Raw genomic sequence first — 12,979 nt, 5'->3', positions numbered from 1 at the left:
TGGAAAATTACTTTAAAAAGTAATTACCGTTACTCGTTACTTTCCCAAAAAAGTAATTGAATTACTCTCTGAATTATTCTTTATTAGATGTAATTAATTACCATGGAAATTAATTAATGTAAATTAAAGAGCTACTTCCTGAAGTGATTGCTGTGATTTTTAAAGTTGTCTTGTTCGAATCAAAGGTAGTGTGTCACGTTACATCAAACGTATCGGTAATGGCGTTGAAACATGCATGAAAGTATTTAATTTAATTACTTGTTACCAGACAAAATAACGGCGTTAGTAACGGCATTATTATGTATGTCTAGCTTGTGTGCTATTGTGTGCTTAGCTGTATAGTAGCCTATAGCCTTCCATGTTTACCTTTTGTAAATGACTAAAATAAAATAGAAGAACAGACCAACCTTGTGTGTTTATTGGAAACCCCATAACTCCCCAAAATGTGAAATTTAACCATGAAGACACGACGCAGATATTTATAAAATTTAGAAAACATTCTTGCCTTTTTCCAAACTTGCTCCAAACGAGCCATTTGGAATTTGAGACTTTATTGACGTTCTTTTGCCTTAGAAGACAAAAGATATGTCAAAACATGATGTCAAATACGTTATTTCTACATATTTGTCAGAAGATATCTCCATACATGGTAGAGGTTTACCCAAAGAGCTTTGCGCCAGTCTTCTATTTTTATTCCGGTGTAGTCTGTCATTATAGTCAGTAAGTTTCTTTTTTTTTTTTCTTTTGTTGTGCGTTTTTAAGTAAATAAAGATTTCGATGACAAACGACAAAATGAGTAAAGACAAATGTCTACCTTTCTTCAACAGGACTGCTGTCGCATCCGAGCCATCGTCCAGTTCGCCATTTGCCGCTCCATTCCTTACACTGGATGAGTATTTCTTCTTCCTCTCCAGAAAACGAACGACATGGGAGTTCAGTCTAGAGAAAACAAAACTGATGTAAAAAAATAATAATAAACCAACATAGAATAAGAATATAGTTGGAGTACAGTAGGTCCAGGATCTACGTACGAGTTCTGTTCCTGTGACGGCGATAGTGGAGTAAGTTAGTCAGAACTAAAACCTAAAGGATATTTACACTTAACACCTGAGTCAGTCACACAGTAATTTTACACTAATAAAATATTAAATTCAAGACGTAACTAAAACAGTAATGAAAAACAAAAACAGTTCCTTACTAAGTGGCGTTCCAAAGGAGGGAGAGAGAGAAAATGTCAATAATGAGACCACTATGCTGCGTCGTTATCACTGTCTTTTCATAGGCACAGATCCTTTAACATGTTGAAATGTATAATCTTTATCCATCATGATGGCCGCGATGTTTGACCAAGCATGCAACCAATGTTGAATTCTACACTTCACCTTTACCTTCCTTTTCTTTGAGGCACTGCCATCAAAAAAGTCTGTCTAGTGCTTGGAAGACTTCAGGACTGGAAAAGTTAACTAAAAACAACGAAAGTGACGTTGTCCTTCCTCAGGTTAGCAACACACGTTGTTGTTTTTGTACAGGGGTGGTAATCTATGGTAGTGCGTCGATACAGGAGACGTCATTACAGGAAAAGTTGTTACAGGACATGTCGTTACAGGAGACGTCATAACAGGAAATTTCGTACCACTAAACGTCGTAACATTAAACGTCGTAACACTCAACGCCTTAACACTAAATGTCGTAAAACTCAATGTTGTGAAAAAAACTTTGTAAAAATAAAAGTTGTAAAACAAAACGCCTTTACATGAAATGTTGTAATAGGAAACGCCGTAACTGGAAAGCCGGTTACAGGAAACAACCATGACACGAGATGCTATAACCCAATGAAGCGTAACTTGAAATGCTATAAACCAAAATGACATAACCCGAAACGGCATAACGCAAAGCGTCGTAACACAAAATGCTGTCAAAGGAAACGTCGTAACAAGAAACGCTGTAAAATGAAACGGCGTAAAACAAAATGGAGTAAAACGAAATGGCGTAAAACAAAATGTAGAACCCGGAAACACAAAATGCTGTAACACGAAACGCAGTAACGCGACACGCGAAATGTTGTAACGCAAAACAGCATTAAAACAAACGGCGTAACAAAAAACAGCGTAAAACTCAACGGCATAAAATGAAACGTAGAAACACGACGCTGTAATGCGAAACACCAAAATGTGAAAAGCCACAACACACAACGTCCTAACACAAAACAGTAACACGAAACACCTCAATACGAATCGCCGTAACACAAAATGTCGTAAGACTGGCCGCTTGTATAAATGCTTTTGAAGGCCTGTTTGACTTTTTACTACGTCTACAGTTGAACTTACTTCATGATCAAAATATAGACGAAATACATCAGAATTAACGTGAGAGCTTCCCACCTAGAAAAAGAAAAAAAGAGGTCAAATGTATTTATGCGTGGAACTTTCTAGGCCAGTAAATGAAAGCATGCACAGTTTTGATGACAAATAACATAAATGAGACTTACCAAACAACTTTTTCATCATAGATGAACTAAAACGAGGAAGAAAGGAAATTGGAAACATTAGAAACTTATCATTTGAATGTACTGTATTTGCAGTAGTTGTTGTTTGTAATATTTTGGTGGTTTACCTACATAAGACGCTCCAAATATTAGAAACGCCTGTCGGTGTAATCTATGGTAGTTCTAGTCCAACAGAACATTTACTATGTGTCCAAGTGAAACTCACAAAAATTAAAATATAATTTACCAAAAGTTAGTTCATGTCAGCAATTCACATTTAAATGTTAATATTTTGTTATAATTTTGATGATCATCGCAGTTTTTGAAAACCCCAAATTTAGGTGATTTTCAATTTGAAGTTTTAATAAACCATAGTCATCAAAATGATATCAAAACAATGTTTGAAATATCGTGAGTTGCATGTTATAAGCCGATGTTAGTTTCATCTTGTAAATCTAATTGCTGGAATAAACAAACCTTTGCACAATATTCATATTGTTTTAGTATCACCTGTACATACAGTACATTTAAAAATAATTATTATTGTGTCTATGAGTATTACATCCTCAAATGACTAATTCAAGTTTGATGAAACAGAACATCGTACCTCTTGTAGATGTTCTTATCACTCACTGAAATGGATATCACTATTTCATAGAGTACTTATATATCAATTTTGTTTAGGTCGACTAACTAAATTTACTTATATTATATTCACTCTATGTTAATTACATTTTGTAAACAAAAATAAAATGTTGGTGTTTGTATGTGTTTTAACAAACAAGGATGATTTAATGGTCTAATTAAGAAGTTAACAAATCGTGCACGCATTTTAGTGCACATACCCTAAACATAGTGGTTTCAAGCACAGTTGTGTATTTGATATTAATGAATTGTGCAGGTGTTAAAAAATGCATTGTTCATGTCATGATTTAAAATAGTCTTGAGTTACCACAATAAGAGCGGAGATAGAGAGGGTGTAGTAGACAGAATCTCTGAGCAGAGGCCAGCAGGACAGATGGATCGTCTGGATAAAAAAACAACAACAACAAAGTAGTCAAGTTATTAAATCTAACTTTGAATAAATGTGATATTTGTTGTCACTTGGGTCCAGACAATTTTAATGGTCATTTAAATACAGTGAAACCTGTTGTGTGGATATCCAACAGATATATGATTGTTGACATAAAAGCAACTTTACTTTTTCCATTTTTATAGATAGTCTTGTGTTTTTAACTATATTGATATACGTATCTAACAGAGCTGCTATATTAATGCAGGCGAATACTTACATGCAACTTACTTCACACAAAACAGGAATTTAATTTAATTTTTTAATTTTTAATTTTTTTTATTTTTTTAAAGTTACTGTGTGCACATTGTGAAGTTGTGTAACGATTCCGTCGACACGAACCGACCATTTTTCATAGAAATGACCATATTTTATGTCGATGAAATCGGTCGACAATGTATGTCAACATCAACTTAACCCTCAGGGGGACCCAGGATGTTTTTGGGTCCGTTTTCTGCTTTTGAAGATGACATCTTGCAACAGAATTTTCCTTTGAAAAATGAGCGGGATGAAATAAGGCCACATGAGATGTAAAGGTATTAATCTCAAAAGTTATTTTGAGCATAAGTTATACAGTTAGACTACGATTTAGGCCTGAGGACCCTTTTGTCCCCTATTGACTCCCCATTATAATGGCCATTTTTTTTATATACTGTAAACCTTGTTATTGTATAATGCTTTTTCCATTAAAATTAAATGAATCTAAGCATGTTTTTTTTTAATTACATGCAAATCCTAATAGAGGTATAATTTGACCCCTCAACCACTAGATACCACCAGAGTACCATAGAGTACCATCCAGCCATCCATACATTTACTACTGCTTGTCCCTCTTGGGGTAATGGGGAGGGGAGGAGCCTATCCCAGCGACACTTGGGCGGAAGGTGGGGTACAGCCTGGACAAGTCGCCACCTCATTGCAGGGCCAACACAGATAGACAGACAACATTCACACTCACATTCACACACTAGGGACCATTTAGTGTTTCCAAACAACCTATCCAAATCTTCATATTAGACGCATGGTTGCTTTGAAAATCAAAGACCTGCCAACAACTTGTATGCAATAAAAAAAACATGTTAGTGAGTTGGTAGTGACATTGTGTGGATGTGGTTACATATAATATAATATAGTCCACGTGCGTGGGTGCATGCGGGCACTGACACATTTGATCCACATACAAACGTGGGGCTTTTGCAAGACGTCGTATGTACAAGGCTGCAAGTTTATGCAATTATTTATGTAGAATAAATTTGCAAATACATACAAACATGCAAATATAAACATATTTTGTGAATGCATGTCTGAAATCAACCAAGTCCAGACAGCCTATTCGATCTAAAGATCAAAGATGCTTTGCTGCAGCTTCACAAAAACATGTTTTATCACGCAACCAGTACAGACAGTCTAATTGTCACTTCCCTTCTCCCATTGGTTGTGTGGCTGAGTGTTTGTTTTTGAACGAGTCTTTGAAGTTTGCTATTTGGTTGCAAAGTTTGTATCCATGTTACCATGACATCAGCCAGACTCATGCAACCTGAACGCTTGCCAGAGGTTCAAGACACTGGGGAATTATTTTTTTTGAGCAGGTAAAAACAGTTTTGCATAAATTTTGGTATTATTCACATTCAGTATTTGTATTTAAATTTTGGGATTGCACAAATGCCGCCATTTATTATGATTCTTTGAAATAACTAGCGTAAATATCGTCTGTCTATCAGGGTGTACCCCGCCTTCCTCCCGTGTGCAGCTGGGATAGGCTCCAGCACCACCCGTGACCCCGTAAGGGACAAGCGGTAGAAAATGGATGAAACAACTCGAATTTTCTTATTTTTTGTGTTTGTCAATGTTTATAAAATGTTTGTCATATGATGCATGTCATCTATTAATTTTTTTTGCAGGTTTGTTCCATCTAAACAAAACCACCTAAAATCCTTGTTCTACAACCTACAAGTGGCCACATACCCTTTTTGTGTCATATGGTGGACATTTCCCGTTACAATGCCTTTGTGGTTTTCACAAAAATTGAACCCACATAGAATGGCACAAAAGGTTACAAGCAGTACATTTTGTGGAGACTCTAGGCAGAGTCGTCATTGCGCCAGCCAAAGTCATTAGGACCCGGCTGCCTGTCATGCAGTCAGCAGCATGGTTAGTCCTTCAAAGAGAGAGGGAGAGCAATGGCAGCAATCCCAGCTAAACAATACACATTGTGTACGGACAGAAAAAGAGCAGTTCACTTGTGCACCATTTGCCACAGGCCCACTTGCAAAGACCATCTTTGGTCTTTAATAGATGTTCTCAATGAGTCTGTGTGTTACCTCCTTGTTGTTATTTCTGTTCTATTAGTATTGTTGTTATTGTTATTGTTCTATTGTTGTGTTTATTGTTAATGGTTTGCTCTATAAGTACAAATGTAGTTATTTTTTGACAAAAACACAAACGTAATATTAATAGATAGCTCGAAAGTTGATCTAGAGCAGTGGTTCTTAACCTTGTTGGAGGTACCGAACTCCACCAGTTTCATATGTGCATTCACCGAACCCTTCTTTAGTGAAAAATAAAACGTTTTTTCAATTCAAGAAAAAGTTATGTTTTTTTACTGGTGCACAAAATGAACCGTGCATGAACATCACCTTGTTCAAAGAACAAAACCAACACCGTGCATGAACTCACAACAAATTACACACCTTACATGCCTTACCATGAATTGATTAACGTGGAACCCGACTTAAACAAGTTGAAAAACTTATTCGGGTGTTACCATTCAGTGGTCAATTGTACGGAATATGTACTGTACTGTGTAAACTGTACTGTTTCATATAATGTATTCTCTTCCTTTGCAATCTGCTAGTAAAAGTTTCAATCGATCAATCAAACAACCTGCAAATCAGATGGAAAATTAGAGGGAACATTGTTTGGGGGTATCCATAATACGGCGATAGGCAGAAGTTTTTATTTACACGATAAGTCGGATGTGTCTTTACCTCCGTGGCGGAGGCTCCGCCGAACCCCTGAGGCCGACTCACCGAACCCCTAGGGTTCGATCGAACCCAGGTTAAGAACCACTGATCTAAAGACTTAAGCGTTCAAAGTAAAAAAAAAAAAAAAATCATTACATGACTTACATTTAACACTTTTATGAGAAGGACCCTCAAGGGTCTTCTAACGTTGTTGTTTTTATATCTAAAACTATCACTGTTCAAACAATTATTATGAATAAAAACCAATATAATTGTGAATTGACCTAGGCGTTATTGTGAATTATTGACCTAGGCTTTAATTACTTCACATCAAATCTTTGACTTTAGAATTTTTTGCAGTGTGTGTTTTGTTATTGCCAGAGCAAAAAATGTGTTTCCTTTCACATAAAGGGCATAACACATAAAAAAACAACCATGGAAAACTTTATATCAACGGAAAGATCTGAAGTTATCTAGAGATTTAAGCATTGAAAGTAAAAAAAAACAAAAAACTGTATGACTTACTTTTAATACTTTAAAGGCCTACTGAAATGATTTTTTTTTTTATTTAAACGGGAATAGCAGATCCATTCTATGTGTCATACTTGATCATTTCGCGATATTGCCATATTTTTGCTGAAAGGATTTAGTAGAGAAAATCGACGATAAAGTTCGCAACTTTTGCTCGCTGATAAAAAAAAGCCTTGCCTGTACCGGAAGTAGCGTGACGTCACAGGAGCTAGGATTCCTCACAATTCCCCGTTGTTTACAATGGAGCGAGAGAGATTCGGACCGAGAAAGTGATGATTACCCCATTAATTTGAGCGAGGATGAAAGATTCGTAGATGAGGAACGTTACAGTGAATGACTTGAGAGGCAGCGATGGACGTATCTTTTTTCGCTCTGACCGTAACTTAGGTACAAGCTGGCTCATTGGATTCCACACTCTCCTTTTTCTATTGTAGATCACAGATTTGTATTTTAAACCACCTCGGATACTATATCCTCTTGAAAATGAGAGTCGAGAACGCGAAATGGACATTCAGTGCCTTTTATCTCCACGACAATACATCGGTGAGATGCTTTAGCTACGAGCTAACGTGATAGCATCTTGCTTTAACTGCATATAGAAACAAAATAAATAAACCCCTGACTGGAAGTATAGATAGAAAATCAACAATACTATTAAACCGTGGACATGTAAATACACGGTTAATGCTTTCCAGGCTGGCGAAGGTCAACAATGCTGTGCTAACGACGCCATTGAAGCTAACTTAGCAACCGGACTGCACAGAGCTATGCTAAAAACATTAGCTCTCCACCTACGCCAGCCAGCCCTCATTTGCTCATCAACACCCGTGCTCACCTGCGTTCCAGCGATCGGCAGAAGGACGAAGGACTTCACCCGATGCGTTTGGCGGCCCGGAGACGTAGGAAGTCAAGGTGAAGTCGGCGGCTAGCGCGGCTAGCGCTCCAACAAAGTCCTCCTGGTTGTGTTGCTGTAGTCCGCTGCTAATACACTGATCCCACCTACAACTGTCTTCTTTGCAGCCTTCATTGTTCATTAAAAAAATTGTAAAAGATGTCCAGAATACTGTGGAATTATGAAATGAAAACAGAGCTTTTTGTATAGGATTCTACGGGGTACCATAACTTCCGTTACTCGGACTTCGTCACGTGCATACGTCATCATACCGCGATGTTTCAGCCGGATATTTCCCGGGAATTTTAAATTGTTAGTTAACCCGGCCGTATTGGCATGTGTTGCAATGTTAAGATTTCATCATTGATGTATAAACTATCAGACTGCGTGGTCGGTAGTAGTGGCTTTCAGTAGGCCTTTAAAGGCCTACTGAAATTAATTTTTAAAATTTAAACGGGAATAGCAGATCCATTCTATGTGTCATACTTGATCATTTCGCGATATTGCCATATTTTTGCTGAAAGGATTTAGTGGAGAAAATCGACGATAAAGTTCGCAACTTTTGCTCGCTGATAAAAAAAAAGCCTTGCCTGTACCGGAGTAGCGTGACGTCACAGGAGCTAGTATTCCTCATAATTCCCCGTTGTTTACAATGGAGCGAGAGATTCGGAGCGACAAAGCGACGATTACCCCATTAATTTGAGCGAGGATGAAATATTCGTAGATGAGGAACGTTACAGTGAAGGACTCGAGAGGCAGTGATGGACGTATCTTTTTTCGCTCTGACCGTAACTTAGGTACAAGCTGGCTCATTGGATTCCACACTCTCTCCTTTTTCTATTGTGGATCACGGATTTGTATTTTAAACCACCTCGGATACTATATCCTCTTGAAAATGAGAGTCGAGCACGCGAAATGGACATTTAAAGTGACTTTTATCCCCACGACAATACATCGGTGACACACTTAGCTACTGAGCTAACGTGATAGCATCGTTCTCAAATGAAGATAGAAACAAAAGAAATAAACCCCTGACTGGAAGGATAGATAGAAGATCAACAATACTATTAACAGAGGTGTGGACTCGAGTCACATGACTTGGACTCGAGTCAGACTCGAGTCATGAATTTGATGACTTTAGACTCGACTTGACAAAATGTAAAGAGACTTGCAACTCGACTTGGACTTTAACATCAATGACTTGTGACTTCACTTGGACTTGAGCCTTTTGACTTGACATGACTTGCTACTTTCCCCAAAACCCAACGATTAAAAAGTTATTCGGGAGCGCTCCGTATCTTCCAAAGTGTACGTGTGTCGGTGTGTGTGTCTGTCAGGGAGTGTGCGCTCTCTCAGCGTGTGTGTCTGTCAGTACAACAGCCAATCAAATTACATCCACATTGTTTTCATCCCACGGCATTCATCCAATCAAATTGCAGAACAACCAACGAAGAATAGCTCTCAAACAACGCGCCAGTGAGGAAAAAATACGTCAAAGATAGTTTCGTTCGGGTATTAAAACTACGACTTGGTCAACAAAAAACGAATTGCAACAACTTCCAACTTCGTTCGACATTTGAAGTTGCAAACAGAACGGTAAGTTTTGAATGTAAGCTAACGTTTATTGGCTAAGTAACGTGACTTTTATTTGCTGTGTTGTTAAATCAGTGAGGCTGTAAACTCACTGCTAACACTATAACCATAGACATCTTATAAGTAGACGCAGCATGGAGCGCTACTGCCTACAGGCGCAGACAAGACGCGGGCCGCCATCTTGGAGTGGTGATCCGCTCCACTCAGTGCAATTCATTTGGCAGGAGCAATGAACTGTCAGCGCATTTAATTCATTTTACCTCACTGAATACCACTCATTTTCACACGCTTTTTCGTCATACGTGTAGCTATGATAAAGGACACATGTTTTGGCGTGTTTTATTATTAATAGTTTGTTTAACAGTAATAAAATATTCTTATATGCTATAAATGACCAGACGTCCGAGATCAAAACTGGGAGTATAATCCCAGAGATGCGGGAAAAACGGTCATCTATTTTTAAATTCAAGAAACAATATGATTAGGTTATATAAATATGCGTATATTCTACATAAACAATGTATAGATATCTATATATCTTAGAGACCTATAGACGGTATCTCTGTTGCTGCAGCAGCAGAGAGTTTATTCTGTCTTGACACTTTTTATTGATATTTTGTATTACATTCTTCCCTTAAATGATCATGTTTACAGTGATTATTTTGTATGTATTTTTTATGTATGTCGCTTTGGATAAAAGCCTCTGCCAAATACTTTAACACAGTGGTCTCCAACCACCGGGCCGCGGTCCGGTACCGGTCCGTGGATCGATTGGTACTGGGCCGCACAAGAAATAAAAAAATACAAAAAATTATTATTACTATTTTTTTTAAAAATTAAATCAACATAAAAAACACAAGATACACTTACAATTAGTGCACCAACCCAAAAAACCGCCCTCCCCCATTTACACTCATTCACACTCATTCGCACAAATGGGGTTGTTTCTTTCTGTTATTAATATTTTTGGTTCCTACATTATATATCAATATATATCAATACAGTCTGCTAGGGATATACAGTCCCTGCAATTTTAAATGCACTTGTTTTAATAAATAAATACAGCGTTTTAAAAGCATACACAATCTGTGTAAATATATTAGTCTGTGGTTAAAAAGACTTGAAAGGACTCGAAACTTAAAATGCCGGACTTGGGACTTGACTTGAGACTTTCCAGTCTTGACTTTGGACTTGACTTGGGACTTGCCTGTCTTGACTCGGGACTTGACTCGAGACTTGAGGGCAAAGACTTGAGACTTACTTGTGACTTGCAAAACAATGACTTGGTCCCACCTCTGACTATTAAACCATGTACATGTAACTACACGGTTAAAAATTCTCAGCCTGGTAAGGCTTAACAATGCTGTTGCTAACGACGCTAAGGCTAATTTAGCAACTTAGCAACCGGACCTCACAGAACTATGATAAAAACATTAGCGCTCCACCTACGCCAGCCAGCCCTCATCTTCCCATCAACAGCCGTGCTCACCTGCGTTCCAGCGATCGACGGCGCGACGAAGGACTTCATCCGTGGGTTTGGCGGCAAGCATCGGCTAGGCGTAGTAAGTAGTCCTTGTTGTGTTGCTGTAAGTATTGTACTTAGCCGCTAATACACCGATCGATCCCACCTACAGCGTTCTTCTTTGCAGCCTCCATTGTTCATTAAACAAATTGCAAAAGATTCACCAACACAGATGTCCAGAATACTGTGGAATTTTGTCGAAGAAAACAAAAGGTTTTTGTATCGGGTCGATGGGGTACAACCACTTCTGTGGATTTTGTGACGTCACACGCATAAATCATATCCAAAGAAGTTTTTCAACCGGAAGTGTGGCAGGAATTTTAAAATTGCACTTTATAAGTTAACCCGGCCGTATTGGCATGTGTTTCAATGTTAAGATTTCATCATTGATATATAAACTATCAGACTGCGTGGTCGGTAGTAGTGGGTTTCAGTAGACCTTTAATGACTGAAACTCTTTCGGGTTCTCGGACCTATAACGTTCATAACATTGAAGGATTCCCTGCGGGTATTTTTTTTTTTATAGCAATAACAAGATTATGATGGAACAGGACGTGATGAGTTGATCCACATTAAAGTTATGGGTTCCAATGTAATAATTTCTTGTAAAACAAGAATATTTTCTGACTTTGTAAATGAAAATAAATCAATATTAAGACTGATAGCAATAGTTGAATATTATACTAGTAGAATGCTGAGTAACACCCTTGACTAGTTTGCAGTACTAACAAGATACGCTGACTCTTGCATAATATGCAATCTAAATGTAAAAATCATATTTAAAATATGTTTGGGTTTTTTTGCTAGGGGGATTATAGTAGTGGGTGTGGATTTTTTTTACTTTGAGCACAAAACGGAGAGAAAGAGTAGTTTTTATTCTTGAGTAGCGACATTGATGAAAAAAAAAAAGCCAACATTCCTTGAAAAACAATTTTCCCTTGACATGACTAAGCTCAATTAAACATCACAGTCAGAATTGAAGGCGTTTCATTTAAAAACTTGCAAAATAACCTTGCAGTGTTCTTCTGATCTAAAATGGTCTGTAATAACCAGTTATTGAGATAAAAGTCAACACATTTAGATAAAGTAGATGATTTTAATCCCAGTGAAAATCCTGAAGAATGAATTGTGAGTTATCATGTGCAATTAAAATGCTTAATTTAGGCAAAACATTCATGTGCTTTAAAAAAAAGTCTGATAAATGTCCGATACAAGCAGTCCAGCCGCGTGTTTTCTTGTGCAAAGCTGGACAGCCAGTTAACATCTAAATGCCCTCCAATAAGCACACAAGGTTGGTCTTTTCTTCTATTTTAGTCAAGTCATTCACAAAAGGTAAACATGGTAGGCTATTGGCTACTAGGAGCTGGCAGCTACTCAACAGTTAAGCACACAATAGCACACAAGCTAGACATACACAATAAGTGTCCTTAATTGAACAATATTGCAGTGTTAAACAGCACATTCGTCAATACAAACAAGTATCAAATAATTATAGTTGCATATTACTTTCACATACAGAGTCTCCCAGGCAGAAGTGTATGCCTCATTAAACGTGATGAATCGTGAACTTATTTCATGAATTATTATGGCCACTAGGTCTCGCCAAAAAAACCCCAAAAAACAATTACCACTTCACTTCCACTGAAAGACAGCATAACTCCATTACAGACGGTTAATGATATATAGGTTTGTGTAGGTTTGTGTTTTTCATACCTACCATTGTTCGCTGTTTGACTAATTTCACTTGATCAAACCTTTTCTAACATTCCACGCTACAAAATTACTAAAAAAAATGTATGTATGATTCTTGCTGATATTTAAGGCTTCAATATTGGTATCGTTCCAAAGTCAAAAAAGTTGTCAAAAAGTGGTCCTAACTGAAGAAGGATTTGTACATTTTACATTGGTGTTTTTCATTACT

General features: G+C 37.5%; 1 protein-coding gene across 2 annotated transcripts in view; it reads right to left on the bottom strand.

Moving 5' to 3' along the window:
• Positions 1–12,979, bottom strand: part of LOC133656895 (sodium/potassium/calcium exchanger 3-like) — a 267,870-nt gene that overhangs the window by 38,784 nt on the left and 216,107 nt on the right. For both annotated transcript variants that reach the window (XM_062057755.1, XM_062057756.1), the window contains exons 7-10: positions 3,438–3,512; positions 2,489–2,514; positions 2,328–2,381; positions 815–939 (exon numbers count right to left, since the gene is read on the bottom strand). In XM_062057755.1, coding sequence (XP_061913739.1) covers positions 815–939; positions 2,328–2,381; positions 2,489–2,514; positions 3,438–3,512 — 280 coding nt within the window. The remainder of the gene's footprint in view (positions 1–814; positions 940–2,327; positions 2,382–2,488; positions 2,515–3,437; positions 3,513–12,979) is intronic.

Source organism: Entelurus aequoreus, linkage group LG09, assembly GCF_033978785.1.
Source record: "Entelurus aequoreus isolate RoL-2023_Sb linkage group LG09, RoL_Eaeq_v1.1, whole genome shotgun sequence".
NCBI classification, from domain to species: domain Eukaryota; kingdom Metazoa; phylum Chordata; class Actinopteri; order Syngnathiformes; family Syngnathidae; genus Entelurus; species Entelurus aequoreus.
The sequence above is the reverse complement of the archived record's forward strand: the minus strand, read 5'-3'. Positions and strand labels throughout refer to the sequence as shown.